At 40.3% G+C, this 20,148-nt stretch overlaps 1 protein-coding gene across 1 annotated transcript in view; it reads right to left on the bottom strand.

The window, feature by feature from the left end:
* The window catches only part of LOC109896834 (ankyrin repeat and BTB/POZ domain-containing protein BTBD11-A), a 221,837-nt gene that overhangs the window by 105,309 nt on the left and 96,380 nt on the right, over window positions 1–20,148 (bottom strand). The window contains exons 2-3 of the mRNA XM_020491219.2: window positions 7,874–8,023; window positions 1,606–1,810 (exon numbers count right to left, since the gene is read on the bottom strand). Of these exons, the coding sequence (XP_020346808.1) occupies window positions 1,606–1,810; window positions 7,874–8,023 (355 nt within the window). The remainder of the gene's footprint in view (window positions 1–1,605; window positions 1,811–7,873; window positions 8,024–20,148) is intronic.

Genomic DNA, 20,148 nt, shown 5'->3' with positions numbered 1-20,148 from the left:
TCACTCATCTTTGTTTCATTGGTTGACACTGTGTGTCTGATTGACAGGAACAACAGGTGAGGCTGTTCGTCTGAGCAGAGATTCCGAACGAATATCTGTGGGCTTGAGCATTTAGGCCTATATATATATATTTTTTTTTTCATTATTTGAATTGGTTCATTATAATCTATATTCTTTAAATCTTTTGATTATTCATAACTTCATTTTTTAAATAATTTTATAAATAGATTCAGCTCTTCTAATATGCGAGCTGGCTCCCAACGTTCAACGAGCTGGCTCCCAAGTTCTATTCTATATGCGAACGACCCATCAATACTTTTTTGAGGGACTAGTTTTACCATGAAACTCAAGGTTTTCAAGTCTGCAAGTCCTATTATGATGGCTTGCAAAAGTGATGTGCAATTTCTATTGGAATTCGGCCAAAGTTCATATCGAACAGTTGGAATGTGTACTCACCCACACCCTGAATTGAAAATGACTGTCGAGACTCATTATAAAGGACTCTACCTAAACCATTTCAATAACGGGTGCAATAAGTCCAAGTAACAGATTGGATTAGTTAGGAAAAGTTGTGTTATTTATATTTGAGTAGCATAAGATCAATGAATCAATGAAAAACAAAAAGAAAGATCTTGAAACAATTTGAAAACAAATCAACCTACAATAGAGCATGCTGGGAAATATGATACTGATGGAGGTGGTTTTGTTTGACACTTGTTATTAACACCAATACTGGGGTTCTTTTACACTTAACACTAGAAATGTTACACTGAAAATGCAACACTAGGTAATACTGGCTAATATGCTATGTCGTCAATGGTTCATATTTCAACCTTTGGTTAGTTGACGGGTTCTTGGAGGAACCTTTAATGGTTTAATGTAGCAACGGGTTCCTGGAGTAGAGGTGAAGCTTAGTCGGGCGTGGCTTTAAGATAACTTTTGGGGGGCCACCTGTTGGCATAAATGTCATTCCTGTTCATTTGTTCTGTTGTCATCAAATCTTAAACATTGACAGCTTTGTAGACTTAATGAGGTTAACAGAGGTGTATGAGTTTCTCTAGAACCTATAGAAATATTGGAATAGTTACCCATTTGTAACTATGTAATCAATGATATTAGTATTAGAATATGCAATATGCATCAATACTCAAGGAACATTTTAATTAGCAGTGTAGAAACATACCATGATAAAAAGGAAATACATTTTTGCTGATGGGTGACCAAAAATAACAACATCTGACAGCTACAATATATTATTAGAAAGTTTAAAATTGAAACCCTCCCATCATAAAAAGGTTCAGGTTTGAACCTTTACACCAGATTTCCTCAAGGAAACTTTTTCAACTGGAAAGGTTCCGCCGGTGTAGCAACCCAAACAGTTCTTCCAGGCACCTTTACATCTAAGAGTGTATTATGGGTAGTGCCACGTTCTTACCAACTGAGCTACCAAGGAGCCAATGAGTGAGATTTACATTGTTTTCCATTGCTAGTGCTACACACTTTTGCTCCATATTTAACAAGCACGAATGTATATATGTAAGTAAATGATTAGCCACCTCAAATAAATGCCACTTCTTTGATGTTTTAGAGCAAGGTTGGACTCACCTCTCGATCTGCAGGGTGACTTTGGAGGGCTCCAAGTTGGGGTTCTCCCACTCTATCTGGGGACATTGCATGAAGTAGCAGAGAGTGTAGAGTGCCTCAGGCTCCCAGTGCACCGTGCCGCTCTTCTGGTGAACTGGCATGCCGTTGCTAGGGTTCTTAATGCGCAATGGCTGGAGATGGTGCATGGCCCGTGACACCAAATCACCTACAAGGGGAAAAAAAAGGGATTTTTGGTTTCTACAGTAGCAGTCAAAAGTTTGGATACCTACTCATTCAAGGGTTTTTCTTAATTTTCACTGTTTTCTACATTGTAGAATAATAGCGAAGACCATCAAACTATGAAATAACACATATGGATTAATGTAGTAACCAAAAAAAAGTGTTCGAAATATATTTTATATTTGAGATTCTTCAAATAGCCACCCTTTGCCTTGATGACAGCTTTTCACACTCTTGGCATTCTCTAAACCAGCTTCATGAAGTGGATGCATTTCAATTAACAGGTGTGCCTTGTCAAAATTTGTGGGATTTCATTTCTACTTAATTAATGTGTTTGAGCCAATCAGTTTTGGTTGTGACAAGGTAGGGGTGGTATACAGAAGATAGCCCAATTTGGTAAAAGACCAAGTCCATATTATGGCTAGAACAGCTCCTCCTGGAAATGACTGGACCAAAGCGCAGCGTGATGAGCGTACATTTCTCTTTATTTGAAATGAATGTCGCCAACAAAACAATGAAACGACCGTGAAGCTTAACTTGGGCAATCATGCCACTAACAAAGTCAAGTACCCACAAATACGAAAGGAAAAAAGCTGCCTAAGTATGATTTCCAATCAGAGATAACAATAGACATCTGCCTCTGATTGAGAACCACACCCGGCAAAACACAAAGAAATACAAAACATGGAAATAAAGAAACTAGAATGCCCACCCTAGTCACACGCTGGCCTAACCAAAATAGAGAATAAAAGCCTATTAATAAAATAATAAAAGCCTCTGACATGTTCAGAGGCGACTGCGTGAAATCAGGCCTTCATGGTCAAATTGCTGCAAAGAAACCACAACTAAAGGACACCAATAAGAAGAAGAGACCTGTTTGGGCCAAGAAACATGAGCAATGGACATTAGACTTGTGAAAATCTATCCTTTGGTCTGAAGAGTCCAAATATGAGGTTTTTGGTACCAACCGCCGTGTCTTTGTGAGACGCAGTGTAGGTGAACGGATGATCTCCGGATGTGTGGTTCCCATCGTAAAGCATGTGGGGGTGCTTTTCTGGTGACACTGTCTGTGATTTATTTTTAATTCAAGGCAGACTAATCTAGCATGGCTACCACATCATTCTGCAGTGATACGCCATCCCATCTGGTTCGCACTTAGTGGGACTATCATTTGTTTTTCAACAGGACAACGACCCAACACCTCCTGGCTGGAAAGGGCTATTTGACCAAGAAGAAGGGTGATGGAGTGCTGCATCAGATGACCTGGCCTGCACAATCACCAGACCTTAACCCAATTGAGATGTTCTGTGATGAGTTGGACCGCAGAATGAAGGAAAAGTAGCCAACAAGTGCTCTGCATAGTTGGGAACTCCTTCAAGACTGTTGGAAAAGCATTCCAGGTGAAGCTGGATGAGAGAATGCCAAGAGTGTGCAAAGGAGAGAATGCCAAGGCACAGGGTGGCTACTTTGAAGAATCTCAAATATAAAATTATATTTTGATTTATTTAACACCTTTTGGTTATTACATGATTCCATGTGTTATTTCATAGTTTTGATGGCTTTACTATTATTCTAGAATGTAGAAATAGTACAAATAAAGAAAAACCCCTGAATGAGTAGGTGTGGTACTGTACAATTGTTTACCTTGAGGACAAAAAAAAGTAATGTATAGTGTATTCACACCGGGTATAAACTTTAAATCCTTTGTCACAGGAAGGCCAAAAAGATAATCAAGGACAACAACCAACCGAGCCACTGCCTGTTCACCCTGCTATCATCCAGAAGGTGAGGTCAGTACAGGTGCATCAAAGCTGTGACCGAGAGACTGAAAAACAGCTTCTGTTTCAAGACCATCAGACTGTTAAATAGCCATCACTAGCACAGAGAGGCTGCTGCTTACATACAGACTTGAAATCATTAGCCACTTTAATAAATGCAACACTAGTCACTTTAATAATGTTTACATATCTTGCATCTCATATGTATATACTGTAGTCTATACTATCTGTTGCATCTTAGCCTTTGCCACTCTAAATTGCTCATCCATATATTTATATATTCTTATTAAATTCCTTTACTTAGATTGTGTGTATTAGGTACTTGTTGTGAAATTGTTAGATATTGCTGCACTGTCGGAACTAGAAGCACAATTATTTCGCTACACTCGCAACAACATCTGCTAAACACGTATGTGACCAATAAAATTTGATTTGAATAGCTTTATAATACCTGTTTAACTTCTTAAGATATAGGGGGCAGCATTTTCACTTTTGGATAAATAGCGTGCCCAATTTCAACTTCCTGCTACTCATGCCAAGAATATAAGATATGCATATTATTAGTAGGTTTGGATAGCAAACACTCTGACGTTTCTAAAACTGATTGAATCATGTCTGTGAGTATAACAGAACTTATGTAGCAGGCAAAACCCCGAGGACTAACCGTTCAGATTGTTTGTTTTTTAGGTCTCTGTCTGTTCACTGACTTCTCATTGGCAAACAATATTTCTTAGGAACTTGTTTGCAGTTCTTACCGCTTCCACTGGATGTCACCAGTCTTTGGAATTTGGTTGAGGTTATTCATTTGTGCAATGAAGAAGTAGGGCCAACTAGGAACTGGGTAACACTGTTAAGAGTTGGCCAAGACTTGAAAAGTAGTGTTAGTTTCCCCTCGTCCTCTATTGAAAACAGATAGACCCGTCTTCAATTTGATCGATTATTAACGTTTAAAAATAACTAAAGTGGTATTACAAAAGTAGTTTGAAATATTTTGGCAAAGTTTATAGGCGACATTTGAAATATTTTGTAGTGACGTTGCGCATTTTGGAAGCTGTTTTTTTCTGGATCAAACGGGCGAAATAAATTGACATTTTGGATATATATGGATGGAATTAATCGAACAAAAGGACCAATTGTGATGTTTATGGGACATATTGGAGTGCCAACAAAAGAAGCTCGTCAAAGGTAAGGCATGTTTTATATTTTATTTCTGCGTTTTGTGTAGCGCCTGGGGGGTTGAAATATCCTACCCTCTTTGTTTACTGTTGTGCTATCATCAGATAATAGCTTCTTGTGCTTTCACCGAAAAGCTTTTTTAAAATCTGACATGTTGGCTGTATTCACAACGAGTGTAGCTTTAATTGAGTATCTTACATGTGTGATTTAATGAAAATGTGATTTTTATATAAATTTATTTGAATTTGCCACGCTGCATTTTCCCTGGTTAATCTCAGAATCAAATCAAATCTTGTGTGCTCTGGCCAGCTACTCAATTCGCTTTCTGGGGGTCGAGGTGTAATATGTACTGAACAAAATCAGCAGACAACTACCACCCCTCTCAAAGTCTCTGCCAAAGCCAAAATGAATGCAATACACTGAATGAAAATATGGAGTTTTCTGACAATGTTTTCAATGCAACTATTTTGCAAGTTGGCAACATTTAATATGCACCACTAGAGAACTTTCCCTGACCCACTTCAATTATCCCTTCCACGAAATCATGATATATCAAAATAATAATTTACATTCATCCACTCAGATTCAGCAGCAGGGCTGACATACGTTAATCTGTCAAGAGTTACTACTGTATATATAAAATATTGTCTGGTCCACCTTTTGCTTGACTCCTAACATCACATTCACTCTACAACACAATAAGATACTATCATTTTCTATGGCACGTGATTCCCTTATAATACAAAAATGCTCACACACTCCCTTGCTAAAGCCTTCACATACTCCCTCATTCAAGTGCTTTCTCAGTCACACACCTACTCACAATAACATTGCTAATTCACACACCCACACAACTCCTGACATCTGGTGAAATGCTGGCTCAAAACAACGCTAGTCATTTTAATTGCTTATACTCCAATACTGCAGTGAACTTGGACTGTAATCCTCCAGGAATAGGATAAAGAAATATGAGTTTTGTACTTCTAATCATGCTAACACATACAGAAACTGTGAAATTCAAACCATCAAATACATTTCATGAATGTACAGTACCTAATGGAAATATACTTCCAGACATCCAAAAAATGTAGAGCAGTAAGTATTTCTCCCAACATATCGAAACTTCACAAAGGTGTAAAGCATATTGAGGAGGTCATTGGTGATGCATTTTAGAATAATGGGTCTGTATACTTCAGTACAAAAGAGTTGCTAATCATTCCCTCTAACATTTTCAGTGCCCTTAGTGGAGTTTGTTTTCACTTTCTGTTTCTGTTATCTTTTAGGAGTGCAGAAGATGTATGTATCAGCCACTGTTTTACCTCTATTTAACTAGGCAAGCCAGTTAAGAACAAATTCTTATTTACAATAACGGCCTAGGAACAGTAGGTTAACTGCCTTGTTCAGGGACAGAACAACAGATTTCTACCTTGTCAGCTCTGGGATTTGATCTAGCAATGTACTGTAAGACTCAACATGTTAATTAGGATTGGCCACTCAGAATGGTAATAAGCCACATTATTTAAATGCATTTAAACCATTTAAATAGTAACTGTGACAAATTCAGACATAATTTAGTGTAAAAATTCTCCTTCCTTCCTGTTCATTCGTTATGGGTCTTACATGTTGGGCTTGTTTAATTATAGAACCCATGACTTTCAATAAGACAATGTCGACATTATTAACTACAGATCATTTTAGGCACTCTGCTTTTATTGGATAATATTTGACCCCCAACACACACAGATCTGATGTGAGAAATCTGATTAGTTTCTGGCATCAGTATCCAAAATTGCTTTGAGCAAGGCACTTAACTGCTCCGGGGGTGCTGCACTGCTGCTGACCCTACGGCTGACCCTGTATGTGTATAGCCTTGGAGAGTTGGGTTGAAAAGCAAAATTATATTTTTTCGTTCTCATCAATGAACATAGTATTCTTCTATACACTATAAATATGCCCAAAACATGTTCCTATACACATAAACATGTCCAAAACATACCCCAATTGTCAATAGTTATCTATACTGAACAAAAATATAAATGCAACATGCAACAATTTCCACAAATGTATTGAGTTAGTTCATATAAGGAAAAAAGTCAATTGAAATAAATGAAATAGGCCCGAATCTATCAATTTCACATGACTGGGCAGGGGCGCAGCCATGGATGGACCTAGGAGGGCATAGGCTCAACCACTGGCGAGCCAGGCCAACCCACTGGGGAGCCGTGACCTGCAAGTCAGAATTAGTTTTTCCCCATAAAAGGGCATTGTTACAGACATAAATACTCCTCAGTTTCATCAGCTGTCTGGGTGACTGGTCTGAGACGATGGCGCAGGTTAAGATGCCGGATGTGGAGGTCCTGGGCTGGCGTGGTTACACGTGGTCTGCAGTTGTGATGGATGTACTACCAACTTTTCTAAAATGACGTTGGAGGCGGCTTATGGTAGAGAAATTAACTTTAAATTCTCTGGCAACAGCTCTGGTGGACATTCCTGCAGTCACCATGCCAATTGCACGCTCCCTCAACTTGAGATATGTGGCAGAATTTTGTGTAGTGGCTTTTTATTGTCCCCTGCACTAGGTGCACCTGTGTAATGAGCATGCTGTTCAATCAGCTTCTTAGTATGCCACAACTGTCAGGTGGATGAATTGTGTTGACAAAGGAGAAATGCTAACTAACAGTTATGTAAACACATTTCGGCACAACATTTGAGAGAAATAAGCTTTTGTGTGTATGGAAAATTTCTGCATCTTTTATTTCAGCCTATGAAACATTGGACCAACACTTTACAAGTTGCATTTATATTTTTGTTCAGAATATATCTATTTGAAATACGACAGAGAGAAGACAAAGGGTCAGAGGTTAGAGGTGGGGTTCAGCCTTTCAAGTCAACGGTAAACACCGTCAAGCCTGTGACCCTTGCATTAAACGCCCACCACACGACTCATAACCAGGTGTTGGAACAGCTGTAATAAATTAGTTCCCGGAAAGGGTATGTCGTGGAGTTATGGATCCCTCCCATTAGAGAGAGGGAGAGGAACGACAAAGGTCTTGATTAATGGTAGTCTACTGCAATGGTAGTAAAATCACACTTACTGAGCTCTGTGATGCTTCCCACACGAGTAGCTAGTAGGGACTGTTCCAGGTTGCGGAGTTCGGCCTGATTGTTGGCATTGCCCTTGCCACCCTTCCCAGAGCCCTGCTGGTTCCGGTGCAGGGTCAGATTGTCCGGCAAGCTCAGCACACCTGGTGAGGGCACATATGACAGAGGTTAGAGGTCAGGGGTGAGTACACAAAAAAAGGTATTGAATTGTTCTTTGTCAGGGGTGACAGTTCTTTACTGCTGTGATGGTTGTGCAGAAATATACTGTTCTTTCCCTCTCCACCATGACATGAAATGCTACACTGTTAAAAAGTTCCTGTAATTTTACAGTACACTACAGACTACTGGTTGCAGTGAAAGTATGGTAAACAACAAGTTCCAGAATTTTGAGTATTTGTGCCAACCATCAGTCGAAATATTGTACCAGTTTAAGTGGTAGATGGTTATGTTGTCAAAGGTTCAGCAGCTCTTTGAACACGGAGTTCTACAATCTTTGTAAGAGCATGTGCATTTGTAGAGAGCTGCACTGGAAGAGCTGCACTGGGCGAGAAGACCAATTGCTATGCCTTGTAGCTACAGGAGAAGAAAGAGTGACAGGAAAGATTGGATCACATGATGGGAGGGAGAAAGATCAAACCAGACTGTGTGATTAACTATAAATCACAATATGGTGGCAGTGGATAAGGCAGCCTTGCACTCGGAAAACCACCCAAGTCGTATAAGAAGATATTTTTCCATCTGATGGACACTGCTGTCCTCAATGGCCACATAGTTCCCTGCCAGCTAAAAAGTGAGATGATTACTGAACACAGGTTTATGTTATTGGACATAAAGTTCACATACAAATCAAATATAGTTCCAGTATGCAATTATACTGACAATTCTAGCCATGACCAGGGCAGCTTCAAAGTATACAACACAAGACAATACTTTTTTGATGCCATTAGCATTGTTTTACAGGACTCATGAAAATATGTAGCTACATAAGCACAATTGAGTATAACGCCATAAAGGGTATGAAATCATTGCATCACGTGTCTGCGGTCATGAAGGGATATACACAGAATACATTATGCTCCACACGTAAATATGGTGTTACAGTAGAAATTACACATCATGATACAGGCACTTGCTTGATAGGAACTTTCAGAGCTATTAGTAAGCTATTAGCTGCTCCCAATGCAGCAGCTACTCTTCCTTGGTTCCAAACACATTATGGCACTACATTACGTCTGTCGTCTGAGATTCCCAAAGATTGGAAAGCAGCTGCGGTCATCCCCCTCTTCAAAGGGGGACACACTCTTGACCCAAACTGCTACAGACCTATATCTATCCTACCATGCCTTTCTAAGGTCTTCGAAAGCCAAGTCAACAAACAAATTACCGACCATTTCGAATCTCACCATACCTTCTCTGCTATGCAATCTGGTTTCAGAGCTGGTCATGGGTGCACCTCAGCCACGCTCAAGGTCCTAAACGATATCTTAACCGCCATCGATAGGAAACATTACTGTGCAGCTGTATTCATTGATCTGGCCAAGGCTTTCGACTCTGTCAATCACCACATCCTCATCGGCAGACTCGACAGCCTTGGTTTCTCAAATGATTGTCTCGCCTGGTTCACCAACTACTTCTCTGATAGTGTTCAGTGTGTCAAATCGGAGGGTCTGCTGTCCGGACCTCTGGCAATCTCTATGGGGGTGCCACAGGGTTCAATATATGGACCGACTCTCTTCTCTGTATACATCAATGAGGTCGCTCTTGCTGCTGGTGAGTCTCTGATCCACCTCTACGCAGACGACACCATTCTGTATACTTCTGGCCCTTCTTTGGACACTGTGTTAACAACCCTCCAGGCAAGCTTCAATGCCATACAACTCTCCTTCCGTGGCCTCCAATTGCTCTTAAATACAAGAAGAACTAAAGGCATGCTCTTCAACAATCGCTACTTGCACCTGCCCGCCTGTCCAACATCACTACTCTGGACGGCTCTGACTTACGTGGACAACTACAAATACTTAGGTGTCTGGTTAGACTGTAAACTCTCCTTCCAGACCCATATCAAACATCTCCAATCCAAAGTTAAATCTAGAATTGGCTTCCTATTTCGCAACAAAGCATCCTTCACTCATGCTGCCAAACATACCCTTGTAAAACTGACCATCCTACCAATCCTCGACTTTGGCGATGTCATTTACAAAATAGCCTCCAACAACCTACTCAACAAATTGGATGCAGTCTATCACAGTGCAATCTGTTTTGTCACCAAAGCCCCATATACTACCCACCATTGCGACCTGTACGCTCTCGTTGGCTGGCCCTCGCTTTATACTCGTCGCCAAACCCACTGGCTCCATGTCATCTACAAGACCCTGCTAGGTAAAGTCCCCCCTTATCTCAGCTCGCTGGTCACCATAGCATCTCCCACCTGTAGCACACGCTCCAGCAGGTTTATCTCTCTAGTCACCCCCAAAACCAATTATTTCTTTGGCCGCCTCTCCTTCCAGTTCTCTGCTGCCTATGACTGGAACAAACTACAAAAATCTCTGAAACTGGAAACACTTATCTCCCTCACTAGCTTTAAGCACCAACTGTCAGAGCAGCTCACAGATTACTGCACCTGTACATAGCTGATAGAGGAATTCTAAATTCCTATGTATTTTGTAGCCAAAATCAAATTCGCACTCTCTCTATTCATTAATGAGTTGTAAATTCATTAATTATGCATGAAGTAGATTGAGACCAGTCTTAAAAGCCAGGTAAACAGCGTTTAATTCAAGAGAGTACTCTCCACATACACATTTCCACAGGTTATAAACTGAAAATGACGTCAGCGTTTTCTAAAAGTTCTATCTATTTCACAAGTAGAGGGGCCCTCTAGCTCTCAAGCCTTCGCGTTATCAGCACGAAGTCAAGGTCAGTCAGCATAAATCAGCGTTCTTAGACAGTCTGGAGATCGGCTGTTCCTGACACCTGGAGATTGTACAATGAATGAACTAAGGAACAGACCTCCATTGTTACTAAACTCCTGACTACATTATATACGAATTGGGAAAGGGAGCAAGAGAGAAACTTCACATGTACAGTACATTATAGCATTTGGACTAGTCAGTTCTGATTGGAATGTATACATAATTAGTAATTTCAACCATAATTTCCTCTATCAATCCTCCCTTTGATCAAATATTATACATTCAAATCTACATCTAGTTTACATTGTCATAAAAAATTCAAATATTAACCTACTCATACTAACCTTATTATAAAGGTATATCAGATTATCATATGAATAGACACATAACCAACATTATTATAAATGTTTATCCGACTCTTCACCCACCATTGATCAAATCTAACATTAACTCCAACTGTTTTTAAACCTACATCAGAATCATAACTCTTCTTTCAGGATTTTCGTTACTATCTTTATTAAAAAAACAGTTTAATCATTGAAACAAATTACAATCTAATTCCCCTTCATCTCAACACTATTCTCATCAAACATAAATTCCCCACAAATGACAGATCCAGATTTGTCCACTTGTCCTGTAGTCAGGCATTCAGTCCTCCACGGGTCAGAACCTGGAATAGTTCCACACCGCACCATCTATTGTCATAGATTACTCCAGAGTCCTGGAAATAAGGCCTCATACACAGGGGATTAGACAACCGCTCCCCTAAAACTAAAACAGTCACACAGGTGAATGTAGCCCACAGTGATCATAACATTTTTCCATTTTCCAAACGTATTATCAAAACCCAATCAGTCAGAGAAGTATCCACCCCAGAGTTTCTGCCAACCCGTGAACTAGGATGTGTAAACCAGACAAGGCCTTGGTCACTGATCCATTCTAACTGTATATCCCAGGGTCAAATTACCTATACTCCCCCACCCTCTTCAGCCAGAAAACATCCAAGACTATTCTATTCTGTCAAGTCATTCATTTCATCTCTAAAATAATTGGTGAAGCGCTGTGGATTTTTAATAGATATAATCGATCCAATCCACATTCTCATTGAGAGAGGACCACCAAAAAATACTTGTCTCTAATCCTGCCAGGATCTAATTTGTAGCTTTGATCTCATCTGCCACCCTTGGATCCACAATGTTATTAATACAAACCCTATCATCAAAAGACCCAGTCGGAGTACTTATCTTCTCCCGTTTAGTCAACACAATGAGTGTAAAAGGCATTCTCAAAATGTACCAGTACACATACCTCTGTTCAATTAGCCAGTAATACTCGGCCATCATGTCATTCTCCCACACATTCAACAGATGTGAGCCCTGAGCCTCCTTATCTTACTGAAATCCCCAGATCTCAACCAGTCAGCCAAATCACTCATCACCCCATCAGGGCCAGACAGTATCAATCTCCTCTTGTCACTGTGAAGGGTGGAAGCCTAGATTTCAGAGGAACATGTGGATATAAATAGTGCAAATCCACACAACTGTTGTTATCTGGCTTTCCTGCTTTCATGAATAGCTTTACTATACAGGCTGTTCCCTTAGGTGAATAATTCCATTTCTGAACTATCCACACCAGCTCTTGGCTCTGGACAACTCCACCGTCAGTATCTGCTTTGTCAGGGACAATGCTTGTATTCAGCTGTCTATAGAGCAACCAGCTGCTCTAACTTATCCTACCTGGAATGCACTAGGTTATCAACTGAAACCCTTACTTTCTCCTTCCATGCTGGGTATGTAGATGTATGTAGCCTTCTCACATGCTGTGAGCTATAACTTGTTTCCATGAACTACAGAGACGTGCATATATGTCTTCCATCATAGCTACTCTTAGTCCTGAACTGCCAAGGAGTCAGACACCACTTGGTTTACATAGAACTCCACTGAGACATCCCTCCCTATCCTACTCTCACTTCCTGTTTATCCAGATCAAGTGATCTCTTATGCTTGGTTAATACTAATTTCTCGTTTAATTATGTCAATATTACCCTCTAGCCTTCTCGGGTTCATGTTGTAGGAATAAGATCTCCAACCATACAGTTTAGGATGGACAGCTCACCTATAAAGCCCCACCCTCTTCCAGAAAACACATCATTAGCAAGAGTCAGACACATTTTCACTTCTATGAACAAGAACAGTGAGGAAAGGACAGGTAAGGTATTCTTCATTCGAGAGATGGCCCCCAGAATTCTGTTAATTCCAGTTCTCCTCTCGAACTCTGTTATTGTTCGACAGTGTTAATGTGCCTTACCCTCCCGCAGTGCGATATGAATCCGGGTAGCTCTTTCAGCTAGCTGTCACCTTGGTATGGTCCCCCCAACAAGCCTATGGGACTGGATTGAGTGACTTCACCTGTAGTTCACCTGTAGTGCATAAAATCTTGGACATACAGGTTTGGTTAACAAACAGTTTCTCATTTATTCTGTTTATTAGCTAAAAAAAATGTTTTTATTAGTTAATTATCCCGTAGGTCAGCTCCTATTCTAGAACACTATTTACCCATCCCCCCTTTGTTACCTGGCTCTGCCCAGGTAACAACCTTGCCTTATTCTTAAATAATGACTTAGGTAAGATTTAGTATATTATCCTTCTGTTCTGACATTATCATTTAGGAGCGCCCCTTTCATTTTCCACATGTCCAATTCTCGCTTTTGTCTCCACTCAGTAACTGTTATCTACACATTATGTTATCTTTGCTCGTCCTGGCTCCCCTTCTAAAACTTCTCTCTGCTCTCCAACCTTCAAGGTCTCTGCAGTGCGGGGGAGGGCTCTTCTGTCTGCCTTTTCCCCTATCTGTCTGTAGCTCTGTTTCTCATGTTTCCAAATTTGAACTACATGTCTCACTGTTTGGCTTTATCTAAACTCATGGATTTTCTTTTAGAAAAACATGTCTATGGTGGCAATTTCTAAAGACCTTATATAGGTTAATTAAACTTAATCTTAATCTTAATCTTAATCCTAACAATAATCTTAAATCATCACAGATGTCCTATATTCCTGTTAAATGTAATACTATTTAAAAACGTATAATAATCAAACAAAATCTAATAAATGCTAACCATATTAAAAATCCTTCCTACACTAACAAGCCCTCTCCTTCGGGGACCCTCAGTATTCTATCTGACAATAACATGAATTTAATATGTGTTGCAAAGTGTGGAATAAACTTTGGTCATGGAAAACAGAGTAAAGCAGAGCAAAGCATTGTTATAAACCATCTGGTCCTCTCAGCTACTCCTATCCTGCACCAGGTGGGCACCATGCCACCCTTCACAACGGGGAGAACAAACATACATGGGTCATCCTCAGTCAGTCTCATCCTCCCCTGAAAGCATGCTTCAGTATCAGCATCTCCAACTGGAGCATCAAGCAAAGGCATCATGCCTGAAGCCTTCACCACATCTGTAACAGACTTCTTAAAACCCTGTATGATGCAAGCAGCACAACACATCAATAACAAAAATACAAGAATTAGGGTCAGAAATCCAGTAAACACCATACCAGTGTACTTACCAAACCTGGCTCCCAACCAAGAGAACAGTCCAGACTCCTCCACCCCCGCCATGGTCCTCATCTCAGCAGATAGTGCATCAAGCCCATTAAGGGCCTTAGATATACTACCATCTGGACTGGTGTTATTAGGAATATACGTGCAACATTGTTCACCGAACATCTTGCAGACACCCCTGGCATAATTAGTCATTTCAACCATAATTTCCTCTATCAATAGCCCACCTATAATTTAGCCCAAACAACTACCTCTTTCCCTACTGTATTTTATTTATTTATTTATTTTGCTCCTTTGCACCCCATTATTTTTATTTCTACTTTGCACATTCTTCCATTGCAAATCTACCATTCCAGTGTTTTACTTGCTATATTGTATTTACTTTGCCACCACCATGACCTTTTTTTGCCTTTGCCTCCCTTATCTCACCTCATTTGCTCACATCGTATATAGACTTGTTTATACTGTATTATTGACTGTATGTTTGTTTTACTCCATGTGTAACTCTGTGTCGTTGTATGTGTCGAACTGCTTTGCCTTATCTTGGCCAGGTCGCAATTGTAAATGAGAACTTGTTCTCAACTTGCCTACCTGGTTAAATAAAGGTGAAATAAATAAAATAAATAAATAAATTACACAAAACAAAATGTATGATACCACTACACAACAATATTACAATGTACGTGTGTGTAGAGTGCGTGTGCATATGTGTGTGTCTGCACCTTTGTGTATGTCTCTTCACAGTCCCATTTGCTCCATATGGTGTATTTTTGCCAGTATATATATTTTTTATGTATTTCTTGCACTTGCATCAGTTAGCTGATGTGGAATATAGTTCCATGTAGTCATGTTACTATGTAGTGCCGTGCGCCTCCCATAGTCTGTTCTGGACTTGGGGGATTGTGAAGAGACCTCTGGTGTCATGTCTTGTTGGGTATGCATGGGTGTCCGAGCTGTGTGCTCGCAGTTTATTCCTTGTGTAATTTCCGGGTCTGTGGGACCCATTTTCAATGTTTTCAATGTTTTAAAATGATACAATGAATACTTTTTTCAACGTGAGACTCATTGGCCGAGGCTAATTTTCTGTGAAGAACATGTAAAATAACACATTTGCATTGAGTTCACACTTTGCACCACCCTAAACATATATATTACGTATGTGGTCTTCAGGTCCACTGGACCCAAGGGTAACAAAAGTGTGTGTGAAAACAAGTAAAAATGAAACAAAAAGGTTTACTGTGTCTTCACTCTGTTTTCCTCCCCCCTGGGAATGCTGATTCAACATAGCACCAAGAACCTGTCTGTGTCCCGCATCCTTTGTAGTGTTTGAAACTACACAATGTCTTGCGGGAACCTGCACAATGTTATTACAATATATTATTTCCATACATTGTAAAAAGTTCTATTTTCCCACACTCTACCCCAGCCAGGTGCAAATTGGGGGAGGGACACAACACATACAGTTGAAGTCAGAAGTTTGTATTGTTAACAAATGTATTGTTAACAAACTATAGTTCTGGCAAGTCAGTTAGGACATCTACTTTACACAAGACATTTTTCCAACAATTGTTGTACAGACAGATTATTTAACTTATAATGAATTCACTGTATCAAAATTCCAGTGTGTCAGAAGTTCACACACACTAAATTGACCGTGCCTTTAAACAGTTTTGAAAATTCCAGAAAATTATGTCATGGCTTTAGAAGCTTCCGATAGACAAATTTGCATAATTTGAGTCATTTGGAAGTGTGCCTACCTTCAAACTCAGTGCCTCTTTGCTTGACATCATGGGAAAATCAAAAGAAATCATCCAAGACCTCATAGAAAAATTGTAGACCTCCACAAGTCTGGTTCATCATTGGGAGCAATTTCCAAACGCCTGAAGGTACCACGTTCATCTGTACAAACAATAGTACGCAAGTATAAACACCATGGGACCACACAGCCGTCATACCACTCAGGAAGGAGTTGTGTTCTGTCTCCTAGAGATGAACATACTTTGGTGCAAAAAGTGCAAATCAATCCCAGAACAACAGCAAAGGTCCTTGTGAAGATGCTGGAGGAAACAGGTACAAAAGTATCTATTTCCACAGTAAAACGAGTCCTATATCGCCATAACTTAAAAAGCCGCTCAGCAAGGAAGATGCCACTGCTCCAAAACCGCCATAAAAAAGCCAGACTATGGTTTGCAACTTGGACAAAGATCGTACTTTTTGGAGAAGTGTCCTCTGGTCTGATGAAACAAAAATAGAACCGTTCGGCCATAATGACCATCGTTATGTTTGGAGTAAAAAGGGGGACGCTTGCAAGCTGAAGAACACCATCCCAACTGTGAAGCACGGAGGTGGCAGCATCACGTTGTGGGGGTGCTTTGTTGCAGGTTGGGATTGGTGCACTTCACAAAATATATGGCATCATGAGGTAGAAAAAACGTGGATATTTTGTAGCAAAATCTCAAGACATCAGTCAGGAAGTTAAAGCTTGGTCGCAGATGGGTCTTCCAAATGGACAATGACACAAGTATACTTCCAAACTTGTGGCAAAATGGCTTAAGGCCAAAAAAGTCAAGGTATTGGAGTGACCATCACAAAGCCCCGACCTCAATCCCATAGAAAATGTGTGAGCAGAACTGAAAAAAAAATGTGTGCGAGCAAAGAGGCCAACAAACCTGACTCAGTTACAGCTGTTCTGTCAGGAGGAATGGGCCAAAATGGGAAGCTTGTAAGAAGGCTACCCAAAAAGTTTAAACACAACTTAAACAATTTAAAGGCAATGCTACCAAAGACTAATTTAGTGTATGTAAACTTCTGACCCACTGGGAATGTGATGAATGAAATAAATCGTCCTCTCTACTATTATTCTGACATTTCACGTTCTTAAAAAAAGTGGTGATCCTAACTGACCTAAAACAGGGAATATTTATTAGGATTTAAATGTCAGGAATGGTGAAAAACAGAGTTTAAATGTATTTGGCTAAGGTGTATGTAAACTTCAGACAATGTAGGACAAGTGGGTGGACCGCCTTCCCCTAAATATCTTTGCATGTGTGACTCCTTACCACAATCAATGAGTATGGTAAAAAATTATCTCTGCTCAGAGAGCCTTAGAAATGTTTTTGCAGAGCGAGGAGGAGCATCTTCCACTTTGGAAGATGAAGAATTTTCAGAATATGAGGATCATGTCTCTGTCAATTTAGAGTTGGACAGTGAGTTGGAAGAAGAGGATGAGATTGACCCTCAGCCAAAACCAGGACCAGCCAGTCAGCTACCAGCTCATCAGCAGCCTGCAGAATGAGAAATATGGATGTCAAAAAATTGTGAAATTGAATGGTCTTCTTGTCCAAAGAATGACTGCCAATGTGATAAGGATGCAACCCAGGGCCGACACCGATGGCGGTTACTCATGTGCAGGACATAGTCTTCTTTTGAACTGTTCATCCCAGACACCATCCAGAAATCTTTCTGGACTTCTGGAGGGAAGTTGTGTTTTTGAAGATAGATGGAAGGAGACTCATTTACATGCATACTTTTGTGTTCTTACCCTTGCTGGTGTTTTCAGATCCCTGTGGGATGCGGAAACTGGTAGAGAACTTTTATGTGCAATAATTTCTCTGGAAAACTTCCACATTATTTCCAGGATTATACTCTTCCATAACCAAGACAGCACACTAGCTCGGCGGCAGAGAGACAAGCTAGCTGCAGTCAGGTCAATGTGGGACCAGTGGGTGGACCGCCTTCCCCTATTTTACAAACCTGGGCCCAACGTTACTTTTGATGAGCAGCTTATGCCATTTAGGGACCGCTGGCCCCTTCAGGCAGTACATACCGTCTAAATCAGCAAAATATGGAATCAAGATCTGGGCTCCCACTGCTATTTAATCATATGGGTGGAACTTGCAAGTGTATAAGGGGAAGTCTGACAGAGGAGCCCCTGAGAAGAAACAAGGGATGCGGGTTGTCCTGGACGTGACACAGGGACTCCGTGGCCACAACATCAAATGCAGTAACTTTTGTTTTTACTTCGCACAAGCTGGGACAGGAGCACCTCAAGAGGAAGCTGACAATTGTAAGAACAGTACAAAAAAAAACAAGCCAGAGCTCTCACTTCAGCTGTTGAATACACGGAACAGGCCTGTCAATTCCTCAAAGTTTGTGTTCATGGCCGACACGTCCTATGTGCCAAAGAAAGGCAAAAATGTGGTACTCACGAGTACGCTGAATAGGGATGGAAGAATATGTGGCCAGGAACATAAAAAAACTGAAATCATAATGGATTACAATGCCACAAAAGGAGGGGTGGACAATTTAGACAAGCTGGTGACTGGAAACAGCTGCAAAAGAAGAACAATATGCAGGCCACTTGTGATATTCTTCAATATCTTGGACATCTCGGTATACAACACGTTTGTCATATGGATGGCATTGAACCCAGATTGAAACAGAGGGAACCTACAGAGGAGATGGCTCTTTCTCGAGCTGCTGGACAAGACATTGGTAGGACCTCAAATCCAGATGAGGCAACATATCCCAAGGGCCCCAGCTTCTGCAGCCATCGTGAGGAGGATGCTTGTGCCCCATCCGCCCGTCCCACAGAACCAACAACTCCAATACCGGAACTAAGGGGGATGTTGTTGCATATGAGGGATGTTGTTGCATGTGTGTCTGCAACAAGAAGAAGTGTTGCGATGTGTGTGGACCCAAGAAGGACAGGAAGCCACAGTACACATGCATCAAGTGCAGGAAATATATTTGCAACACACACAGTAAAACTCTGTCCCTCGTGGTATGTAGACCGGCCTTAATGTGTGCACAATGGGGCTCATTTATCATTTTCATAAAATACTGTATGTAAAATTTGTCCTTCAATTTGTTCATTTCAAAGAAATAAACATCAATAGTGATGAAAACTGTGTTTCATTTATATTTGTTCAAGATGAATATGATTTATTCCACACATGTCTTGATTATAATTGATTTTGTGTTTACAAAGAAATCACATTATCAAAAAAACAAATAGCCCTTTATTGATAAATGTGATCTAGCAGAGGTAAATGGCAAATATTAACCATTTAAAAATAAATATTTATCCAGAAAGAATTCTTATTTACAACGATTTACAATGATAGCCTGGTTCAGGGGCAGAACTAGAGATTTTTACCTTCCCAGCTCAGGGATTTGATCCACCATCCTTTCAGTTACTGGCCCAATGCTCTAACCACTAGGCTACATACCTGCGGCCCCATCTATGCTGTCTATATTGCTTGTAATTGACATGAGTCAACATAAGTATTTTTAAATAATTGTTATGGCTGTATTGTTTTAAAACCCTAATAATGTTGTGGGTCCATCAGATCCGCGAACATTGGGTGAATAACAACAACATGAACACCACACAAGGGTTAAACAGACAGCTCGGTACATTCAGCTTGTCAACACTTCTTACAAAAACAAGTAGTGATGACATCAATCTTTTCCACTCTGAGCCATGAGAAATTGACATTGCAATTACTTCGCCACTATGGCCTATTCATTGCCTTACCTTTTTACTTCATTTGCACACACTGTATACATATTTTTATATTGTGTTATTGACTGTACGTTTGTTTATCCCATGTGTAACTCTGTGTTGTTGTTTTTGTCACACTACTTTGCTTTATCTTGGCCAGGTCGCAGTTGAAATTAGACCTTAAATAAAGGTGAAATAAAAAAGAGGCGTCACTACAGTCCCTTGTTCGAATCCAGGCTGTATCACATCCGACCTTGATTGGGAGTCCCATAGGGCAGTGCAGAAC

This window comes from Oncorhynchus kisutch, linkage group LG9 (genome assembly GCF_002021735.2).
Source record: "Oncorhynchus kisutch isolate 150728-3 linkage group LG9, Okis_V2, whole genome shotgun sequence".
NCBI classification, from domain to species: Eukaryota; Metazoa; Chordata; class Actinopteri; order Salmoniformes; family Salmonidae; genus Oncorhynchus; species Oncorhynchus kisutch.
The sequence above is the reverse complement of the archived record's forward strand: the minus strand, read 5'-3'. Positions and strand labels throughout refer to the sequence as shown.